The sequence below is a fragment of the Orbicella faveolata genome, unplaced genomic scaffold (genome assembly GCF_042242905.1).
Source record: "Orbicella faveolata isolate gen_17 unplaced genomic scaffold, um_ofav_v1 contig_3, whole genome shotgun sequence".
Taxonomy (NCBI): domain Eukaryota; kingdom Metazoa; phylum Cnidaria; class Anthozoa; order Scleractinia; family Merulinidae; genus Orbicella; species Orbicella faveolata.
Window position 1 is genome coordinate 2,500,026 of NW_028301558.1, and position 22,243 is coordinate 2,522,268.

The window sequence follows — 22,243 nt, forward strand, 5'->3', positions numbered from 1 at the left end:
GTCAAATTATTTGAAAATGAAAATATTTACATCAAGTGGAATACTAATGTCAAAAGACTGACGTCATGGACTCGTAAGTTGCTATACCTAGTTAACAAAATTCGCACAAAATATATACGGATATTTGTCAGTGGACGTTTTCGGCTTGAAGAAGCTACGGTGTCTCATAGCGAAGCTTGAAAAACAGACGATAGACGAAGAGAACGTATCCCTACATAGCTGTGAAGCCAAATGCGAGAAGATACTTTTGTTCATATTCTTTCAAATATTTCCACACCAGCTGCTTAATTCGTTTGAGGGATCTCTGACTAACTGACAAATGTCAAAGTTATTCAAAAGTATTAGCATGTTTCTAACATTCAGTTCTATCCAGTTTCGCCCTGAATTAATGATGCACAGAAACTAATTTTCGAACGTGTGAACGAATATAGAAAAGTGTAGAACACTTAACAAAGTTAAGGTGATCGACAGTCTGGAGAGTCAGGTGTTATTGTTGATTATTATTCAACTTTCATACACTGTACGAATTCCGATTTTCTGATTGGCTGATTTTTGCCACGTGATACTGGGTTGTGACGAAACAACCACCTTGACGTCATTATCGTGGTGTAATAGCCGTGGTGTAAATTTAACACACCACTGTCATTACACCATGGCTTCGGCTGACTCAAATATAGTGGTTTCAATGCAGTGTATTCAATTTGAATAGTAAAAATGTTAACGCACTCATTAACCGCGCGGCCATGGGCCGAGCGTGGTTCATGGTTTACCCGTGGTTTTTTTTTCGATTTGTAGGCGACCAGACCCAAGCTTTCACTCGGCCAAATTTTGAGTCACGCAACCTGTGATGTTTACCCGCCAAAAGCTGTTGAAACATTAATAAATCTCATCTCCGATACTGACTTTCGCGGGAAAAAAATTAAAAACCCAGCGTTCGTCAAAAATTATATTTTTTCAGCAGAAATTTCGCTCGGAACATATACATATTTATATTCGTTTGAATCATCGATGAAATGACCTTTTCCGGGTATTTTTTCCTTCGGGGTCAACAAAAACCTCCGATTACAAAATCACGCCGAACCCACACGTTGCACAAAAATCTCTTCAAAACCCTGATTTCGAAGCGATATATCACTTAAGCGTTAATAGCTACCACACATTGGCAGGCAGTAAATCTATTCCTTAACAATTCAGCTTTATCGTGTTAAAATTTCAGCGAAATCGAACAAAACCAGAATTAATTAGAATTTTTTTTGTGACCTCACTCCCCAGAATTATCGCCTGAGAGCTTAAACTTGGATGGGAACATCTTTTTCGAACTTTTTTCAACTGATTTAGAAGAAAGACTGGCCTCGGCGGGCTACAAAAAAGACCACGAGAAAAAACAGAACAAGACAGCAGAACAAACCGATAAGATTTCATCGCGTGGCTTTCGGCACGAAAACGAAAATACAGCTTACTTCTGGACAAATTCAGCCTTAGAAGCCAGCAACTGGTCCCAAATTACTTTCTGTGTCCTTACAAATGTCCTGATTTCCATCTCCGAAAGATTTGGCCCCAATTTTGAGCAAAGAAACATTTCGCCGACGGCGACCGCCATTACGGTGGCTTTCATACCAAATTAGCTAACTTAACAAAATTCTCCCGAGGCGGGGATATGACAAATTTGGTGAGAATCAAAAGTAACGCCAATTTTCTGTCACGTTTTCAATCTGTGGTCACTGGAGTGACCAAAATCGAAAACACCAATTAAATTTAATCATGACTTTTAAGAAAGAAAGCTGTTGTTAATAGTGTTGTTATTGTGTCGTTCATATCGTTCATGCCCATACATATCCCGAAGAAAGTTCTAGGTTAAGACCATTACGTCATCGAAGATTTGTCAACGGCTACCACTGATGGTGCAATAATACAGTTTGTGTTGATCAAGTGATGTGATGTCTACAGTAAGAAAAGAATCATCAATGACTGCTTTGGAATGTGCACTGCGTTCCGACGGTAGTGCTAAGGGAACCGTTAGATTTTTAAAGCGCGGTTATAAGATCTAACAGATCTTCTTGTTGCTCGTGAATTATCAGGATTTACCTGTACTCGTCCACTAACAATAAACTCGAAATTTTCAATACCACACTCGGCAAAGCCTCGTGCGGTATTGAAATTTCTCGTTCATTGTTAGTGAACTCTTGCAGGTAAATCCCGATAATTCACTCGCTGACTGCGTTAACCTTTAATTAACTACAATGCGACGAAAAGTAGTAGTACTCGCTCGACAGAGTTTTTCTACAGTCTAGAGGCCAAACTTATCCACACTAAATTCTTATACGAGCGCGCAGAGTGCATGTTGTACTACTTCGCGATGTTGGAGCAAATTCGCTACCTTGTCGAGGGCCTAATACTTTTAAAATACACAAAGAATGTTTAATTAAGTAACACGACTAGACTCTTTTTTTCTACCAATAGTATTGCTCAGCACTAAAATATTCTTACTATTAATATTGTTGACTGTAAGCAAGTCCAGGATACAAAATTAACCAAATAAAATCACTTTGATTCCATTGTAGGGGACCCAGAGTTTGAAAAGAAACATTCAAATCAATCTTACAGACCGTTTTTTAATAATTAAGAGTGAATGCCTACAAAAATGGACCTAAATCGCCTATCAATGGCACAAGTCGAAAAATTGATTTCGCTTGTATTTTGTCCATAGATAGGTCCTAGTAAGAATAGAAACGGACCATAGTTAGTTTCTGCTAATACAGCTTTCTTTGGTAGAAATACGCCAAAAACGATTTCGACCCGATTGGGCTCAAAATCTACTTCCGGTTTTGCTGAATTTTCCGAATATTTGATTGCTTCGCGCTCCGCAGAACAGTTACTTGAGAATCTTTCAATGGATTTTATATTCTTTTCAGGTCTTCGTGGTATGACTGAGCGAAAAATAAAATAAATCAAAGTTAGTTTTGAGCCCGAAAAGAGACAAAACTGACACGCAAAATTTTACAGTGTGTGGCAAGAGAATTATTGCTTAAAAACATCGCCATATTTTTCTATGGGCTATAACTTTAAATACCGTAAAAACACTTTCTACGGGTTAAATATACACCCACCTGTAAGGCTATCAAAAAACATCTCTGGGCAAATGGTTTCAAGTCGCCCGTCTTGGCCTGTGTTTCTCATAGATTTTGCCCAAAATCCGCCGTTGGAATGTAAACAATTGCGTGACGCGGATAGCCACTCTCGAGTAAAATATTCGTTTCCAGCAATCCGATGAAAGCAATTTTTGAAACGTTGTGTGGATAAAATAATGGAAAATGTTTTTTTTTGTTTAAGTTAGTATAAATATATATATGTTTTTTCATTTGCATTGCAACACCCACGACATCCCTGATAAAGAACGTTGCTACAGTACTCCGGGAAATGATATTAACACTTGTTTATTTTATTGATTTCACTGATAACTTACAATATAGTGGCAGTTTTAGAGATACAACCAATCCTCTATGGTTTATGGCAATTGAATCATTGACTGACAAATAAAGTCAAGTGGAAATACCATAATTTCTATAAACTACCAACTGCGTGATGGCATCTCAGCTCTTCTAGCTGTGTAGAAAATTTGTACCTACACAATATGCTCAAACTCAGCTAGAAAACCTGGAATTTCTTGAATTGAATTAGCCCAGGAAGAAATTGCGTTTAAGTTCGATCATACTGGGAAAAACTCCATCTTTTCTACTTTGGTTGTTTGATCAATTAACCGAAATTTGCAGATCATAACACTGGTAGACAAATAAACATTACAGTGGTCGATCTAGGACTAGGTTTACACTAAAGGAGTTTTTTTGGATTCGTAAAGGTTCCCGGATTCATCAATTTTAGAGTATTCGGATTAGTAGGGGTTTACAGGGAAAGGATATTCGGATTCTTAACCGTTTACACACGACGATAACTCCGGGCACATTCATGATGGAATGGTTAACAAGCAGTTTGTTGCCTCGACAACGAGAAACAAAATGCCTCCGAAAATAAGGCTGGGGGTAGGTTGAGACAGTCTGAAGTTTTCTTTCAACTCGCTGACCACGGTACTGTTATTCATCATGTCAGGTCCCTCCAGGAAGTTATTCTGGTCTTTACTTAATATCTAGAACCGTCGAGGTTTTCGATCGTGCCATCGTCGTCATCTGCGCAGTATTATAAAAGTGATTACTACACCTGAAACAGCACGAGGTAATCACCCAGCGACCGCCATCAAATGGCCATCAATGTGCCTAAGACTCGACTACGTATACGACTGGATCATGTAATCCGCCATTTTCGTTCCACCGCAAGCTCAAAAGATCACAGGCGGAAAAATATGCGGATTCGAGAGAAAATCGTTTACACGACAAAACTCTCCAGATTCAAAAGTTTTCGGATTCAAAGTTCCCACTTTAAATTCCGGGGATTTTTTTTTTTCAGATTCGTCCACTTTTATGTAAACGGCAAAATCAATCCGGCACTGAAACGTTCCGAATTCATCACGAATCCGGAACAATTTCCTCTCGTGTAAACCTACAATCCTGGCCATAAGTTGTTGGGACACCTCCCCCTTTTGCGCGCTAAAACCCTCGATTTCAACTACGTCCTTAACGTTTTAGAACAAAAGATGAATAGAAGCAAGTACAATTGACCCCCCTCCCCCCTAGCAATGTTGTATGAAAACGAAGCTATTCTAAAGACTAGATCGGATGTGGGAAAAAAGGAAAAAGGGACAATAGAAAGTGGTTAGACAGTTGTGTTGGAACCAAACGCGATTGCTGAAAAATCGCTATTATTGGAATAAGACGTGAATATCTATCTTCTCGTCTCTTTAGTTCGAGAATACTGTTCTAGGAGGCGAACAATTCTTCAAACGTGGCTATTCTGAAGCTATTGTCAAGGATTTTTTTTCTTCAAGATTTTTATCAACATTGACAGGGGGAGGGGGGTAGGCGGGCTTGCGCGGTTTTGGTCTTAAGAGAGGCTGCCTGTGAAGTCATCTGCCGTAACTGTGCCAACACTTTTGACCAGGATTGTAGTCTTAAATGAACAGCGAACATCCATCTTGTTTTGTTCGCGGAAGTCGGTCACGGAAGAGCGAATTTCAATGAAATATATATATAATTTGATTAAGCAATTAGCCAAAAATAGGTTGGCCGCCAAAACAGTTTAGGGTTTAGCCTAACTCTAACCTTAAGTTTTAAGACTGAAGAAAAAAAGAAAAAAAAAGCATTGAGCATTTCAGTTGTTTGAAACAGAAACATTCGCGCACAATGAACTATATGTATAGTACGTGCGTAACCTGGAAAGCAATCCGTCCAGCACAGTAATTGTTCAAATTAACAGCTTACCGAGACACTCGCACTGTCGATGCCTCTAATTTATGATTTAAACTTTTAGGATTTGTTTACTTTACTTTTTCCGACTTTTTAGCGGGAGAAAAGGCACTATAAAGGCAATGTGTTGGTACAAATAAAAAGGTTTAACCGAAAATCGATCCGTCGAAATCAATCAACAAATACAAATTTAATCACTGTAGCGTTCATTCAGATCACGTAAGGCAACAATACAAACCAACAATATCAACTTGTCATTACGCTTAACAAATGAACTTAGAACGATTTTCTTTCTAGAACTCGCTCTTGTAATTAAAATGATCAAGGAAAGAACGACAGCTTAAAACGACATAGCAGTAACACCCGAACTCCAAGTAAATTGCTTTTAATTGACGTTTTTAATTAACGAAATTTCCAAAGCGATGACTTTCAAAATATTAAAGTTAAAAGTGGTCCATTATGTGTTTCTTTTTTCACCCAAATGTTCTAAGATAGCCATCTGCGGTTTGTTGGAAACGAATTATGTATTCACGGTGACCGCCCGCGTCACGCAATTGTTTACATTCTCACGGCGGTTCAGGGAAAAATCTATGAGAAGCACAGGCCAAGGCGGGCGACTTAAAACCATTTGCCCAGAGATATTTTTTGATTTTCAAACAGGTGGGTGTACAGTTAACCCGTAGAAAGTGTTTTCATGGCATTTAAAGTTATAGCCCATTGAAAAATATGGCGATTTTTTAGTGCTATAATTCGTTTGCAACGCATCGTAATATTTTGCGTTTCTGTTCGATCTCGTTTCGGGCTCAAAAGAAACCTCGATTTATTTTGTTTTTCGCTCAGTCATACCATGAAGACCTGAGCTGAATGTAAAGACCATTGAAAGATTCTCAAGTAGCTGCTGTGCGACGCGCAAAGCAATCAAATTTTCAGAAAATTTAGCATAACAGGAAGTAGATTTTGAGCTCAATCGGGGCAAAATCGTTTTTCGCAAATTTCTCCCCAAAAAAGCTGCATTAGCGGAAACTAACTATGGTCCGTTTGTTTACTAGCTAGGGCCAATCTATGGGCAAAAAATGAGCAAAATCGATTTTTCGACTTGTGCCGTTGTTTGGTCCATAGTTATGGGCACTGGCTCTTAAATAAACTGGATACTATTTTAATTGACAGATACATGACAGTTGGTTTTCAGGTAGTACTGGATAACAAAATTTTTAACTTTCTCAATACGCTTAGAAATATTTTATCGCAATTTTTTATAGTTAAATGTTTAGAAACATCGCTTCTTATTCGAGTACCGGATAGTGTTCTGTTAACTAATAATGGTCCAAAGCTAAAAAATGTATTTTCCACTGGTATTCCAAGGGAATTAAGGACATTTTGTTTTCACTTCAGTGCCTGCTGTACCCTTTATTGAATTATCTATTCTAATTTTAAAATATAGGAGGATCTTTGCGGAGGTCATCGTAAATAAGGAATCACGCCAGGCACGAATTGACTACAAACATTTCAAGGGTTTGTGAAACTTAGTAATGAATTACATGTTTGCCTCTTTGGGTGAAAAATTCGAGGAGAAATTGGCTTTCAAAGACTGCAAAATTTCTGGGTGGCAAAAGCGCCAATGAGTTCATACATTTTTTGTAAAACTTTGAGTTTTTAAACCCGCCCCGCGCAAAAAAGTATTCATTACATCGGGCTCAAATTCGTTGAGACAGTTAATAGTACTGTGTGCCCTTTCAATATCAGAACTCATGTTTTTGTAGTTCCATTAGAAACTGTATCACTTATGCTGAGGTAAATATCGTAAACAAAGATTCTCCTTTTCAGCAAGTAGCAGAAAGTACTAATAGTAGAAAACCGACCAATCAGAGCATGCGAGTATTCACGGTTCCTACACAGTTTTAGATCTGCCATATTCCTTGTTTGATTTGCTTATAAAGCATGTTAATATAAAAGTATCCTAAGAAAATTGACGAATGTCACATGATCAAATGCAAATTTTACAAGATTGGTAACGCTATATAGAGAAATGAAATTGTGAAATTACTTTAGCATAAAACTAGGTGTGGAAAACAAAAGAATGCACATAAGTAAGTAACAGTTTCGCTGGGATGAAGTCTGCTTGAGTGTTTAAAGTCGGATCATTTTTGTAAACTAGACGCCTTGCTGTGTGTACCCAGGCAGTCGTTATACTGAGAAGCACTAGCCACATTGCAATTGAGCTAAATGTTCTGCATTTGAAGTCGTACGAAATTCAATGGAGTCGATGTGCTCAAGCTATTCATGGAATCGATTAATAGCTTATTACTCGTTTGCAGGCCTTTAGGGCGTAGAATGAGTCAAGGTCTTTATATCAACCTATAAACGTTTCAGTCCAGTTTCCTTAGCCTTTGTCGGTTTAGTTGTTGTTGTTGTTGTTTTTCTGCGTTTCTCAAGCAAGCGAGACATTTTGAATTTCAGAGTTATGGCGGTGCGTGACATAGAGCTACGAACGCGTTTGTCGAAAAACATATACTTATCTTGTGTTTTTTAGCCCATTAGGAGGTTAAAGTACGAGGAAAAGTGCTTATGTAAAATTGTTTGTTCAGTACAGATAATCACTCGCCTAGATAGCCAAAGTAAGTTCAGATGTTTACACTATTTTCCGGCCGCAATGTTGGTGTACTGCGGAGGACATGGCGGCTCCATACTGGGCTCTGTAAATTTGTGCAAAATATTTCGACGAATATCTGAGGTTTGGAAAAACGCACAACTTTATTAATCTCCTATATACATTATAATTCCGTGACTTTATCCACTAAATGGATGTTACTAAAACGGGGCATGGGGCATGGGGCATGGGGCATGGGGCATGGGGCATGGGGCATGGGGCATGGGGCATGGGGCATGGGGCATGGGGCATGGGGCATGGGGCATGGGGCATGGGGCATGGGGCATGGGGCATGGGGCATGGGGCATGGGGCATGGGGCATGGGGCATGGGGCATGGGGCATGGGGCATAAGGCATGGGGCATGGGGCATGGGGCATGGGGCATGGGGCATGGGGCATCGGGCGTGGGGTGTGGGGCGTGGGTCGTGGGTCGTGGGTCGTGGGTCGTGGGTCGTGGGTCGTGGGTCGTGGGTCGTGGGGCATGGGGCATGAGGCATGGGGCATGGGGCATGGGGCATGGGGCATGGGGCATGGGGCATGGGGCATGGGGCATGGGGCATAAGGCATGGGGCATGGGGCATGGGGCATGGGGCATGGGGCATGGGGCATGGGGCATGGGGCATCGGGCGTGGGGCGTGGGTCGTGGGTCGTGGGTCGTGGGTCGTGGGTCGTGGGGCATGGGGCATGAGGCATGGGGCATGGGGCATGGGGCATGGGGCATTAGGGACTTTCATACCGGGAAGCCTGGGTACTAGTCTCGCGGTTTGTAGGGACAATAAAAAATATCGCGGCAGTGTGACAAGAAAGGATGGTGAAGTGGTTTTGTTGTTCAGCATTCTGTACCAACAATTTACGAACGCGAAATCCTCAAGGGGAATCGAACAAGTTTTATCGTTTGTCCCGTGACCCTGAGGTTCAAGCTGCCTACACCAGGATTCTTCAAAAGACGGGTATAACCTGGCATTCTGGCCATATTTGTGCGGAACATTGGAGCCGTGGATATTGAGAGAACACGAGTGCTGATTTTCCTGACATCCCTGCCCCAGCCTCTCAATTAGTGACACTGGAAAAAAAAGCTTAAACAGGCGAAAGCTTAATTAGAGAGAAAAGCAACAAAGCCTGCCAAACGAAAAGTAAGTAGGAAACTTTTTCTGGCCAGGCGGTGTTCTGTCGTTTCTGGATCTAAAAACAGAGAAACTCTAACAGAAAGAGATCAGCCAACTACTGAAAGGTCAAGGAAGTTATCTAAACGACAGTTATCTACTCGTTTGGGTGCGTTGGACGAAGATAAGCAGCTATTGACCGAGCAGCTGACCAATGCTCAAGACGTAGTTAAAAAACTGAGGACTGAAAATCTCAGTTTAAAAATTAAATTGCGAAACATTGAACAAACCCAGCAAAATAGTAATAAAAAAATGAGGGACTGAAGATTGCTGTAAAAAGGCTACAACAAGAGCAATCTAGCTACTCCAATCTCATTAAGAAGCCAAATACATTTGAGTACTTGTGTGGATTATCTGTTGAACAGTTCAAAATGATAAATTACTGAGTATGGTTAATCTGTGCACCCTGCGTAACAGACGGTTACAGGATATGGCTGTTTTTATGTACAAGACAAAAAAATACTGTTGTGTTTTCGGGTCAGGATCGTAGAGATTCAAGACGATTCAAAGTAATCAAGGCAACAACTTTTATTCGAGCGGGCGAGCAACATGCATGACACTGATGCGCATGCGCGCATGTAGGAAAACCGCATGCAAACTATGACATCCCCCTCCTTCTGACGGAGATATGGCAACAGTAACAACAACAACAACAAAAATTAGCAATGAGTTTTGTTCAGTTTATAAGTCCAATCTGTCAGGGGGCTTGACAAGCCTTGAGGATCTGCGGAGTGGGGGTTCTGGAGCTGGACCTCTCAACTGTGGTGTACTGGCAGGTGCCGGTGTGGTCTGTTCACACGTAGGGAAACTCTCACTTGGTAAGGTGCTGGGCGCGGTGCTATAGACTTCATTCAGGGGTGTCGATGGTTCATCACTGGGGTTGTTGCTCTGGATACAAATTTTCTCTCCTGTTGGGCGAAGATGACTGCGGTTTCGTCTGAGGGTACTACCATCTGCCATGGTGACCATATATGAACGGGGGGCCTGTGTGCTACACTTGACAATACCAGGTTCCCATTTGTGATTGTGTGGGCTAAGTACACGCACTGGGTCATTAGGGTGTATGGCAGGAAGGGGCTTGGAAGACCTGCCATACTATGATTTATGCTGATCTTGCCGCGCTTGGAGCTTGGTGTTTACGTCTCCATCTGCAGATAAGGACAGGCCTGGTTTGGATACAGAAGGGAGGTTTCCTTGGTATACTCTTGAGTTTAAGAGCTCTGCTGGTGATGCGATGTTGTGGTCAAGAGGGGTGCTGCGAAGGCATAACATGGCAAGATGAGGATCTGCACCAGATTCTTTGCATTTCTGGAGGAGGTTCTTTACAGTCTGTACGGCTCTCTCGATGAAACCATTGGCTTGTGGATAGTACGGACTTGTTGTCACCTGGGTGAAACCATAAGTGCTGCAGAATTCTTGGAATAATGCAGAGGTGAACTGAGTGTCATTGCCAGTGACAAGTTTATTTGGGATCCCATGTTCTTCAAAAATGGATTTCAGGTGTGCTATTGTTGTGTCTGACCGGATGTTGTTCAACTTTCGCACTAGTGAGAACTTGCTGTAATAGTCAGATAACAACAAATAGGGTGAGTTGTTCCAAAAGAATAGGTCACATCCAAGTGTGTGCCATGGTTTCTGTGGGATGTCATGAGGCACGAGGGGCTCCTTTAAGTTCATATTTTGATTGTGTTGACATGGAGCGCAGGATTTGACCATCTCTTCTATGTCGCGGTTTATGTTGACCCAGAACACTGAACCCATAGCACGCAGTTTGCATTTTTCTGCTCCTTGATGTGCATAGTGTAATTGCTGCAATACGTCTGCCTGTAGGCTCTTCGGAATGAGAATGCGTGTACCCTTCAGGATGACTCCATCTGCGACGGTTAATTCGTCACGATAATTCCAGAATGCATGAAGGAGTGCTGGGCAATCTGATCTTCTGTCGGGCCATCCTTGGGTAATGGTTGAGCGAAGTGAGAGGAGTACCTCATCCTTGGCTGTTTCTTCTTTAATCTGAGCAATCCTTGTTGGGCTTGCATTCAGGTGGAGGTGCAGTTCATGGACAGATACGTCCAGCCCTTCAGTTGTATCACCAGGGCAGGGGCTGATCCTGGACAGTGCATCAGCCAATGGGACGTTCTTTCCTTGGACATACTTGATGTCTACATCGTACTTCTGGATCCTGAGCATCATCCTTGCGATGCGTGGAGGAGCTGTTGCAAGGTGTTTCTTGAAAATCGCCTCTAACGGCTTGTGGTCTGTCTCAACAGTGACGCCTCTTCCATATACATAGTAGTTGAACTTCTCAAGACCATGTACCACGGCTAGCATTTCTCTCTGGATGTTTGAATAGCGTGATTCTGTCTCTGTCAAGAGCTTGCTTCTATACTCGATGGGGCCCTTGTCTTGGAGCAGGGTTGCACCAAGGCCACGCGAGGATACGTCAACTTGGATGGTCACTGGTTTTGTACTGTCAAAGTACTGTAACGAATCGGCTGATGTGATGGCTTTCTTAATCTTATCTACAGCTAGCTGGTGCTGGGGCTGCCACTGGAACTCACTGCTTCTCTTGGTGAGGTCCCAAAGGGTGGCTGAGTGTGCTGCCAGGTTGGGCAGGTAACGTCTGAGGAACTGTGTCATGCCAAGAAAGGTTTGTAGGTCAGCAAGACTCGTGGAGAGGTCCATGTTGTTAACTGCTTCCACCTTCTGTGGGTCTGGTCTGAGGCCGTTTGAGCTGATGATGTGGCCAAAGAATGGTATTTCTGTGCATCTTATCTTGCATTTGTCTGCATTGAAACGGAGACCGGTTTCACGAGCACGTTCCATAACTACTTTCAGGTTTGTATCATGGTCAGCGAGGTCGCATCCATAGATGACGATGTCATCAGCGATGCCAGTTACACCAGGCAGATCTCCAAAAGTTTCGTCAACTTTCTTCTGAAAGATGTCCTGGGCACAGATCAGACCGAAGGGAAGCCGCAGGAACCTATATCTGCCATGAGGTGACTTGAATGTTGTGTACAAAGAGCTGGCATGATCAAGTTTAATGTTCCAATATCCGCTTCGGGCATCTACGATACTGAAGTATTTGGCTCCGTTTAGCTTTGGAAATACATCGTCCAATGTTGGGGTGCAGTGATGTGGGCGCTTGATGGCACGATTGAGGTCTTTTGGGTCTAAGCACAATCGAAGCGTACCATTGGCCTTGGTCACGCAGACTAGTGCGTTCACCCAGTCGGTGAGCTCATGTACTTTTGCTATGATGCCTTGTTCAACAAGTGCATCAAGTTCTCTCTTAAGAGGCTCACGTAGCGCTTCAGGTACTCGTCGTGGTGGGTGGATGACTGGGGGAACCGTGGGGTCTAGGGTGATATGAAACTCCCCCTGGAAGCATCCAATTCCCTGGAAGTAATCCTGATACTGGCAAAGAAGCTCTGACTTTGCATCTGGGCAGCCCTGTGGGTTTGGCATAGGTACTTCCTCGGTCTGTGTGGTGGGGTTACAAACTTCATATCACGACAGGTCGGGAGGCCCAGGATTGTTGGGCCTACAGTGTTCACTAAATGGAAGGCATACGATTTAGAGTGGCCATGATGTGACAAGGTGAGCTCACAGATGCCATAGTGTGGTATGGTGTGACCCCCAAAGGCAGTAATCATTGTACTTGAGGGAGTTAGTCCAAGCGGTGTGCCTTCTGGGCTGTAGCTTGACTGTGGGCACAGACGTTTGTATATATCCACGGGTATGACGTTCCCCTCTGCTCCAGTGTCAAGTTTGCATAATAGGGGTGCTGTTACTTGACCTGAGTCCACTTGTAGCTGTAGTAAAGCTTGTGTGTCGTTCTCAGAGACACCGTTTATGTACAAGGAGTGAAAGTACAGTTGTGGAGTGTTGTGTTGTGGAATGTCCAGCATGTGTGGTGTGTTCTCTGGTGGTGGAGCTTCAGCACTTTGGTCAGCTGTGTCAAGTGCATGAATGTTCTCCTTTTTCTTTTGCCATCGGTCTCTGGGTTGCCCATGGTCTTGCTGTTTTACTCTTTGGCGAGAGCGGCACACAGCTTTCCAGTGGTTGTATCTGCCACAGGCTTCACACTTTGTTCCATATGCTGGGCACAATGATCTCCGAGCTAGATCATGAAAATTTCCACAATTTCCACATTTGTCGTCTTTAGCCTGGGTTCCCTGTGTTGGGGGCTGTCCCGTGTGTGGACCCTGCCTCAGGGCATTGACCGTTGTAGTTTGACTGCCTCTGATGTCCTGCAACTGGTTACTTGTAGCTTCTTGGGTTCTCGCAATGTTTATTGCTTTGTCAAGTGTCAAGGTTTCATCATGTTCAAGAAGTTTTGACTGCACACGCGGGTTGTTTGATCCAAAGATTAGGGCGTCAATGATATGTTCGTCAGGACTTGTGTACTTACATTCTTTCACTAAGATACGTGCTTTCTTGAGGAAGGAATCGACCGCTTCGCTCGGTTCTTGCTTGATGGTGCGAAGTTTGTATCGGGCGAGTCTGAAATTACTTCTCGGTGCCACATAGTCTTCACATTTTTCCCAGTACGTGTTGAGTTTCTTCTTTTCGTCAGCTGTCAACGTCCACGTGGAGGCTAGTTCTCGGCCTTCATCGCCCGCCCAAATGAGCAGGAAACTTATCTGTTCTGGCTCGCTCTTTTCCTTTAACGGGCCGGAGAAGTACAGCTGGCAGAGATTTTTGAATTTTCTGAGAGCTTGCGGTGCGTCCGATGAGGACCAGTCCATGTGGGGAATTGGTAATCCGGCTAGCTCCGCCATGTTTGTTGTTTTGAATGTCGATCAAAGACGTGGATATGCACCGGCCTGGTGCCCAAACTCGCGATGAAAATCACAGTTTAAGTTGTGTACTCACAGAAATGATCCCACCTCTGACGCCATGTTGTGTTTTCGGGTCAGGATGGTAGAGATTCAAGACGATTCAAAGTAATCAAGGCAACAACTTTTATTCGAGCGAGCGAGCAACATGCATGACACTGATGCGCATGCGCGCACGTAGGAAAACCGCATGCAAAGTATGACAAACGCATTTGTCCGAAATATATTGCAGACCTCCTCCATATTACAGACACCAAATATTCACCGAGAAACAAGGAGTTTGCCATGCAAAGATTTAACACGACTAGATATGGCAAGCATTCCATCAGATACATTGGCCTAAAGTTATGGAGTCTAATACCCAAAAATATAAGACCTTTCTGCATTATCTGTATTTAAGCAGAATATTAGAAAGCTTGATTTAAATTCCTTACTGGCTGATGCTCATTGTTCTGATTGTATTTTATGTCGTACTTAATAGACACTTTAGTATTTTATAAAGTCTATACGTATTTGTAAATAGTTCTAAGCCACACTCAACAATCATGCGCAGGTAAATAATCTCATTAATTTCATACTCGTTTTATCAGTTGTAAATAGTTTTATTAATTTTATTTTATTTATAGTGTCCCCATTAAGTGGTTATTTACTGCTATTTTAGTTTGACACTTAAATAAAGGTATTAATTCATTCATTCTCTGGAATTGTGTGCAGCCTTACAGTGATGTCATCATCTATACTGATTGTAAAGGTACTGGGAAGAGATCTTTAGATAAACCACCAGAACTCTTTGCAGTGCTTACAATCTGTGGACATTCTCTCCATCAGGGTGTGATGGCATTTATGCATATTTGTTAGTTGGATAGTTTTCCTTGAGACAATCTTTACTTGTATTAACCTTAAGCCAGAAGCTGGTTTTTTACTAAAGATGATGCCAGATATTTTCATTAAGACTGGCCATGGACTCACAGACATGATCCTCGATTGCACTGAATTCAAATTTCAGCATGTATCAAATCTTGATTTAAATTCTCTCATGTTTTCTAACTACAAGAACATCATAACAGGCAAAGCCTTCATTGGAATTGCATCATATGGGATGAGTCTTTTTTTTTCTTTCAGTGATATCTACCCAGGTTCTATATCAGATAACTGTATCACTGAAAAGTCAGGGGTTGTTCAGTTGATTCAACCAGTACTGTGTACACATGATGTTCAAACAGTTTAAAGGTGTCCTCAATTTTAATGATTCCACTTTTCATTTCATCTCTCATGTTTTGAACATCACGTTTCATCGTGCTATTTTGGGGATTAGCCACTTGAATGGTACCTCCTTTGTTTTCAACTCTTACGGCAGATTTAACTTTTGACTCCCTCAGTGGTACCATTGGTATATAGAACTCTTGTGTGAAGACCTATGCCATTTCTGGAGTTGTTCTGTACATGTTAAGGCTTGTATTTTCTCTCCAGTTTCATGATAGTGTTTCAAGAAGAGAAGCAATGCTAATACATGGCAACAGATTCCACTTAGTCCTACTGGGCAACTACAGTGAACTTTGGTTGGTATTCCATTTTCAAACATAATAACTGTGGGGCGTTGCATGGACCCGTAAGACTTTTTTGTCATAGCCTTCACGTAAACTACTCGCTCGTTGACAAGAGTTTTGACATTGACAATTTTTCTACTTGTAAACATTTGTAACGCTTTCTTCTGCTGACCAGCACTACCTTCCCGTTTCATGGAAACATACTGAGTAAACATTTCATTGTTGATCTTGGGCAAATCGTCGTTGGCTGCCCTCCACTTGGCTGTGGCCGGTGGAATATCCGCGGAATCAAGACTACACGGAAATACGTAAGCTTTTTCTGACTTTGCCTTGAGTTTCTGAACTAGTCCTGGATATCTTGATAATCGATTTCTCCTCATTGTTAGTTCTTTTTTTATACCAGATGTAGAGGCTCCGATATCTGCCAACCACTTCACGCAATTTTCTTTGTCAAACTATGCACTTTTCTCCATGTTTCTTGAATTTCTTTCTGCATGGCCAACAACTTAACTTTTATATAGGGTTTTCTACCTCCAAAGACGAATTTCTGATGAAAAGTGTTTAAAACTATGACAATTCATGAAGGACCGCCATATTTACAATTTTTCCCGCGAAAATTTTGTCCCTACAAACCGCGAAACTAGTACCCAGGCTTCCCGGTATGAAAGTCCCTAATGGGGCATGGGGTATGGGGCATGGCGTATGGGGCATGGGAAATTGAAAATGGGAAATTGAATTTTTTTTTTACATTAACTTTTTGTAATGTGGAATAAATTTTTCAGCGGCTATTATCGATATCCACTTTTTATTTTTTGCAACGTTCTGCACGAGGATAAAAGGATATGATAATGGGAGAAGTCACCCTGGCTGGTTTCTTTATTTCACCACCTGAAGCTATATTTGTTATTGGTCGGCTGGTCGGTCCGTTTAGTGAAAAACAGTGACCGATGTCTTGAAAATGCTGCCCTCGCCCTGCAACCCCGGGCAGCATTTTCAAGCTTGAGGTCACAGTTTTTCACTATACGGACTGACTCTGAGCCTTTTCTTCCTGCAGTAAATTGGCTTACAAGTGGGTTTGTTTACTCAACTTTGTCATTTAATCGGCTTTCGCGCCGTCTACAGAACATGCAGATTTATTTCGAACTACTTTATCACGGTTAGTTGCATTTAGTTCACCAGTTAAGTTCTCCAAAATTGCTTTTCCGGTGTGAAATTTCCTGCAAAGTTTGAAGTACTTCGTACCACGGCGTACCCCAGAAAGGAAAGATTCGACAGAAGTTTTTTTGAAACATCAATGTTGGATAATATTTTGTTTACATATTGGCTGCAGGTCACTAAACATGAGAGTTTCTGAAGCAGAAATTTGTATCGGGAAAATGTTAAAGTTTTGAATTTCTAGGGCGCTCATCCCATAGGAGAGCACAGATATGAAACGTCTATTCTATTCTTTAAACTTTGCTTTACGGCCTGTTACACGTTGGTAGCTTTTTCTCTTTTCTTTCTGCTTTGCTTTAGTCCTGAAACTTGTTTGATTAAATTCTTTTTCCCGGCTGGATTGGCTCTCATTGAACTGCTGATCTTCTGTTCTGTCCGGGATTCCCGCAATCTCTTTTTCTAAAAGAAAAAAATGCGGCATAAAGTTGCAGCAAAGTTTTCGTAACTAGAAAACAAGAAGCTAAGATCTTAACAAACCTGTTCTTGCCTAATGCTTGACTCTAATGAATGACGGTCTTTGAGTGCTTTTAGTGATCCCCGTACCTGGAAATGACAAATCATAACAGATGTCTACAATTTGAGCCCGTGTTTTCAAGAATCTACAAACGACAAATGTGTAAATTTTATGGGATTCCATCTTTCAAAAGTGTTTTACTTTAATGTAGGTAGCTAATGTCGTGCCCAGATCTTCTCAATTTTTGGTTGATCAGAGTGAAGTCTGATTGTGTCAGAAATCTGAGAATCGACGTAATTGCGCATGCTCGGCAGTTTAGACACTTAGTCGCTATAAAAACGTCATGAGCGACTTTCGTATGTAAGGAAAGACCAGTTAGTCAAGAGAGATACGGAGAGTGTGGGAGAAACGGAAAGACACCGCCCAGGGGCCTGTTTCTCGAAAGCTCCCGTAAATACCGGGCCCGATAACTTACCGGGCCGGTTAACGGGAAACTTTACCGGGCCCGAAATAGCGTTTCTCGAAGCACCCGTAAATTTTCCCGGTACTTACCGGGCCCGATAAAATAGCGGGTTGTTACCAATCTCTAGCGCGCGCTTCACGCTCGTTCGCGAGAGAAGGAGAAACACTTGGGACTATACGTACACATTCGATTCTGATCGATTCTGTTGTCGTTGTGACTGTGATGCTTTTTGAAGAACAGTGCGAAGTTTAACTTCGAAGTTATCGTTGTGTCAAAGGAGAGCAACTGAGAGAGATCGTCATTTTGCATGGTCATATTATTTGAAAGTGATGATCAATTGCCTATTGTAGCTCGATTCGAAGACTTCGATCGACAATCTCGCTCTTTTCTAGGAGTGTTGTCTTTTTCCGTGATTCATTCTAATTCAAAATGTTCCGCTGAGCAATCAAACAAGATCTGCCGACCGCCGAGGAAACAGTGTGAACTTGAGAACTTGAAATTTAGCTACAAACACTTATTTCAGCAATTTATACTGATAGGAATTTCGCTTAAGTAAGTGTTAAGAATATTTGGAATAAGGAAGGATCTTACTAAAATTTTTAGGCGTGATTTAACCGTTTTCTCCGGCAAACATCAAGCGTAATTTTCAATGATCCCAAATCGACTGTTCTAGCATAAAGCAAGCCAAGATCAATAGAAATGCGACTGAAACAATTATGTGATTGGGGAGAATAATTTTAATGTTCCTTATTCTCGTTTATCTATCGTGAGTACAGTACGCTTCTTCGTGTTTCATCTAGCTTGAAATGCTATAACCAACATTTGTCAGCATTTGTGCACCGCGCCTAATGCGACTCTTCGAGATCGTTCTATTATGTTTAGTTTTTGTAGAATGTCTGTTTTCTAACTTCCTTCTCCAAAAATAGTAAAAAACAAAATCTGCAATTTAAACACAGGAGACAGGTTTGGCTTGCAGTAAGATCAGGTTTGCGTGACAGGAACCCATTTTGATGTTCATACAAAGAAGCCATTTCGAAAACGCGCGGCGAGTGATCGACGTTTACATGACAGTGTTTATCTATTCATTAATTTTTTTCCCGTCGTTTGTTGGTTTTGAAAAACAATAAAATAGAACCCCACAGTTATATAGCGCTTCCATGCAAACGCCTTCAAACTGTAAAAAAAAAAAACAACAACAACAATTGTATTTACTTGGGTTTCCGGAGTCAGCGGGCAGCTTCTCGCCTTGTTTCTCTCCAATTCCTCCTTTAGCTCCTCAACGAGCCACTCTACTCTTGCTCGTGAGAGCCGAAATCGTTCAATGACTTCCCAGTCAGCCATATCGGCTAGAAAGGGGCGTCGTTGAAACAAAAAAGTCCGCCCCCGGCCGCCATTTTGTTTGGTTTTGCAACATTTGTGACTTCCCGGTAACTTTACGGGAGGTCACGACCTCCCGTAAATTACCGGGCAAGTTACCGGAAAAATTAACGGGATCGAAATTAACGGGAGCTTCGAGAAACACCCGAAACGCTTACGGGGACTTACCGGGTGACTTACCGGGCCCGATAATTTACCGGGTCTTTCGAGAAACAGGCCCCAGGGTTTGTTAATACATCCTCAACACAGCTGTCAATAGTGGTAAAAAAGTGGGCACGCTGCATTTGACGCCTTCAAACTAATATTGCCCTTCCGTTTTGCAAAGGTTGTTTAAAGCATTTACTCGAGGTTAAAGGTTATGCTCTTACTTATAGACATGCTAGACTAATAGTTTTAGAACAGAAAGCTTGACCTGCAAACTGAGTAACCTGTAGCTAATTTTGAGATATTTTCTTACAAGCTATCGTATCCGCGCGCGCAAGACAAAGTTTGTATTTTGCGCGCACAAATGGTGATGGTTCCTCCAAAGGGAATATCTCGGCAGGTTAATTGCTTTATCATTTTCATTTTCTGCGTTATTATCTTTATGGTCATTATTAATGTTATAATCATTGTCATTATTATTATCGATAATCTTATCAGTATCAGTATCATTATCGTTATCGTAATTGTCATGGTATTACACAAGTTCCTCACCTCGGTGTTTCCGATGCAGTGAAACACAAGAATAAAAAATCCCTACAAAGAAATCAATATGATGTACTTAAATCTCAGCTCACAGTACCAGTATGTCTGATTGCAATAATAAGAACAAGAATACTAAAGTTTACCTAGAATTCACCTCCGGTCAAACACTCGTGTCTGAAAGTTCCAACAAGATGGCAATTGTGTTTCTTTTACCAAATGTGCTTATGACAGTCAGTGCTTGTTGCAATATTGGCGTATCAAGAAATGGTTGTGAATAGTCTACAGTTGGTTGGAAAAGTTACCCGTGGCCAGTGTGCCTATTTTTAAAAATTCGCAACGGTGCCTTTGAGAATGAATGCATAAACACAAATGAATGCGTAATGAATCACAAACCTGGAGAGAAGATAGGACTACGAAAGCATAAATAAATGGGCGGCTATTTGTCATTACACCAACAATACCAAAGAACCAGCAAAGGCCGAGGAGTGGAAACAGTACTATTACTGTCTTGAGAGCGGCACTGAAACATGAAAAAAGAAGAGAAAAAAAAGTCGAAACAAAAAAGTGAAAAAGCAAATAAAAAAGTGAGCGAGATGTAAGCAAAACAACAATATAGGTCATTGAGTAAATTTTTGCGCAATTAGTATAAATAGGTCAGAAGTTCATCTTTTGTGCTTCAATTCCACTTTCACCACTTTCACGTCCAGTTCTACTTTTATATGAGTCTGTGATTATGTTCTTTATATGAATCTAGTCAAAATGTTGCTAGCGTGAAATACGTTTAATTTAAGCAGGATATAGAATAAAAATAAGCCTCAGCTGCTGAAATTGTCTTTATGGAGGGGCTGTTTGGGTTTATTAAACTGAAAGCTGAAAATTGGTCAAATTTTAGTCGTCAGGTGAGAGATGACGCGTTCTTTAACCGACAGCTGAGATCTGCAAAATCTACTGATCGATAGCTGAGAAATAACGGAACAGTGAAGTGATAACTGAGATTCAAAATCCTCGTCCAGTCCCTCGTTAGCGTTATGGCCTTTCATGCTTAGCAAGGAAACGTCATTGTGAAACAACGTTCGTTGTGTAGTTGCGCAAAGCAAATCGTTCTCTCTCTGAAACAATAACATGTCGGGAAACATTTGCTTCTGAAACATAAGTATCGCGCGCGACCTTACGGGTCGGAACAATAATTAAAATGTACTCTCGCTTAGCTTGTTTTACTTACGCAAATCTTTTATTTTCACCCGGTGACAAAGGATTGCCTTTTAAGGAGACACGAACAACTATGATAGCGACCAAAACAAAAACGTTTATCTAAAAGAAGAAAAAAAAAGGTAAATATCACACGTAATTTTTGTATTTAAGTCAACCCTCTGCTGCAGTGTATAAAGATGTTGTTAACTTTACTTATTCGAGACGACCAACCTAAATAAAAGGAAGTCCGTTAGAAAATCACTGATCTGCAGCCGTAGACGGAAACGTTTTAATATAATATTTGCATGTGCGTGTAGGTGTGCAATCGGGGTAAGTTACCAGCATAAATTACTGAATACAATAATTACCTAAACTAACAGGAGTTGCGAATGAAAGAAAATAAATGTATAAAATAGAACGGACCAGGGTAGCTACAGCAACTTTATATGGTATTGAAACTCTGCTTACCGATACAATAATTACGACTGGGATGAGAAATGCCCAAATAAAGCCTCCATCAAGGCTTAGCCAACAACTACAAAAAGAAGAATCAGAGAAGCAATCAGTGAAACACCTTAACTGACAGTATAACATTAATGATCAAAAGAATGCTTATTATTTCACTAAAAAAGTACATGGGGCTGTTTACTTGTAAGAAACGTAGAAATGTCACAAAGTGCATTAAAATGTAACATTAAATCTGAATACAGTTCATGTTAGTAGTACATTAAAGCTGTTCTTGAGTGGAAAGTAAAGAATTGAAAATTCAACAAACAAACAGACAGATTACACAACAACGTATCATAAACGTTGAGGTGAAGTTGAATCTTTGTACTTACAGCTTTGATGTGCCGTACCCTTCATGATATACACTTACGGAGATTGCAACTATGAGGACTGGTATACCTGGAATAACAAACCAGAAAAGAATGCTACGAAATATGTTAGAAAGATAGAATAGAGGGACTGTCTGTCAGAAGGAATCTGACTAGCTTTTTAAATGCCATGAAGACATAGGTTGAGTGCAAGGAGATTCTATTTAGATCAAGGGATCATTAACTTTAATGGTTATCGCGAAGATGCTGTTCTTCTGCTGCGATCAGAACAATGCCCATAAGGAGAAGAAAGAGACGTGAATTAAGATAAGCAGAGCTTTTATCAAGTGTCTAAATTGAAATTCCATGGAGTTTGCCCTTGTCTTGATATTATCCACTCAGTTAATTAACCAAGTGGCGTCACATGCCATATTTACTGTAATCTGATTCTTCTCTGTTCGTTTGCGTTTATTCAAGCAATTTGAT

The 22,243-nt window shown here is 41.3% G+C and overlaps 1 protein-coding gene across 3 annotated transcripts in view; it reads right to left on the bottom strand.

Annotated features, from left to right (window-relative positions):
* Positions 1-16,343: 16,343 nt before the first annotated feature.
* LOC110049457 (adhesion G protein-coupled receptor L3-like) overlaps positions 16,344-22,243 on the bottom strand; it is a 43,996-nt gene continuing 38,096 nt past the window's right edge. For all 3 annotated transcript variants that reach the window (XM_089297524.1, XM_089297525.1, XM_089297526.1), the window contains 7 exons: positions 21,782-21,848; positions 21,411-21,477; positions 20,974-21,062; positions 20,145-20,271; positions 19,761-19,802; positions 17,248-17,313; positions 16,344-17,169 (listed from right to left, as the gene is read on the bottom strand). In XM_089297524.1, the coding sequence (XP_089153650.1) occupies positions 17,026-17,169; positions 17,248-17,313; positions 19,761-19,802; positions 20,145-20,271; positions 20,974-21,062; positions 21,411-21,477; positions 21,782-21,848 (602 nt within the window). In that variant the 3' untranslated portion in view covers positions 16,344-17,025. The remainder of the gene's footprint in view (positions 17,170-17,247; positions 17,314-19,760; positions 19,803-20,144; positions 20,272-20,973; positions 21,063-21,410; positions 21,478-21,781; positions 21,849-22,243) is intronic.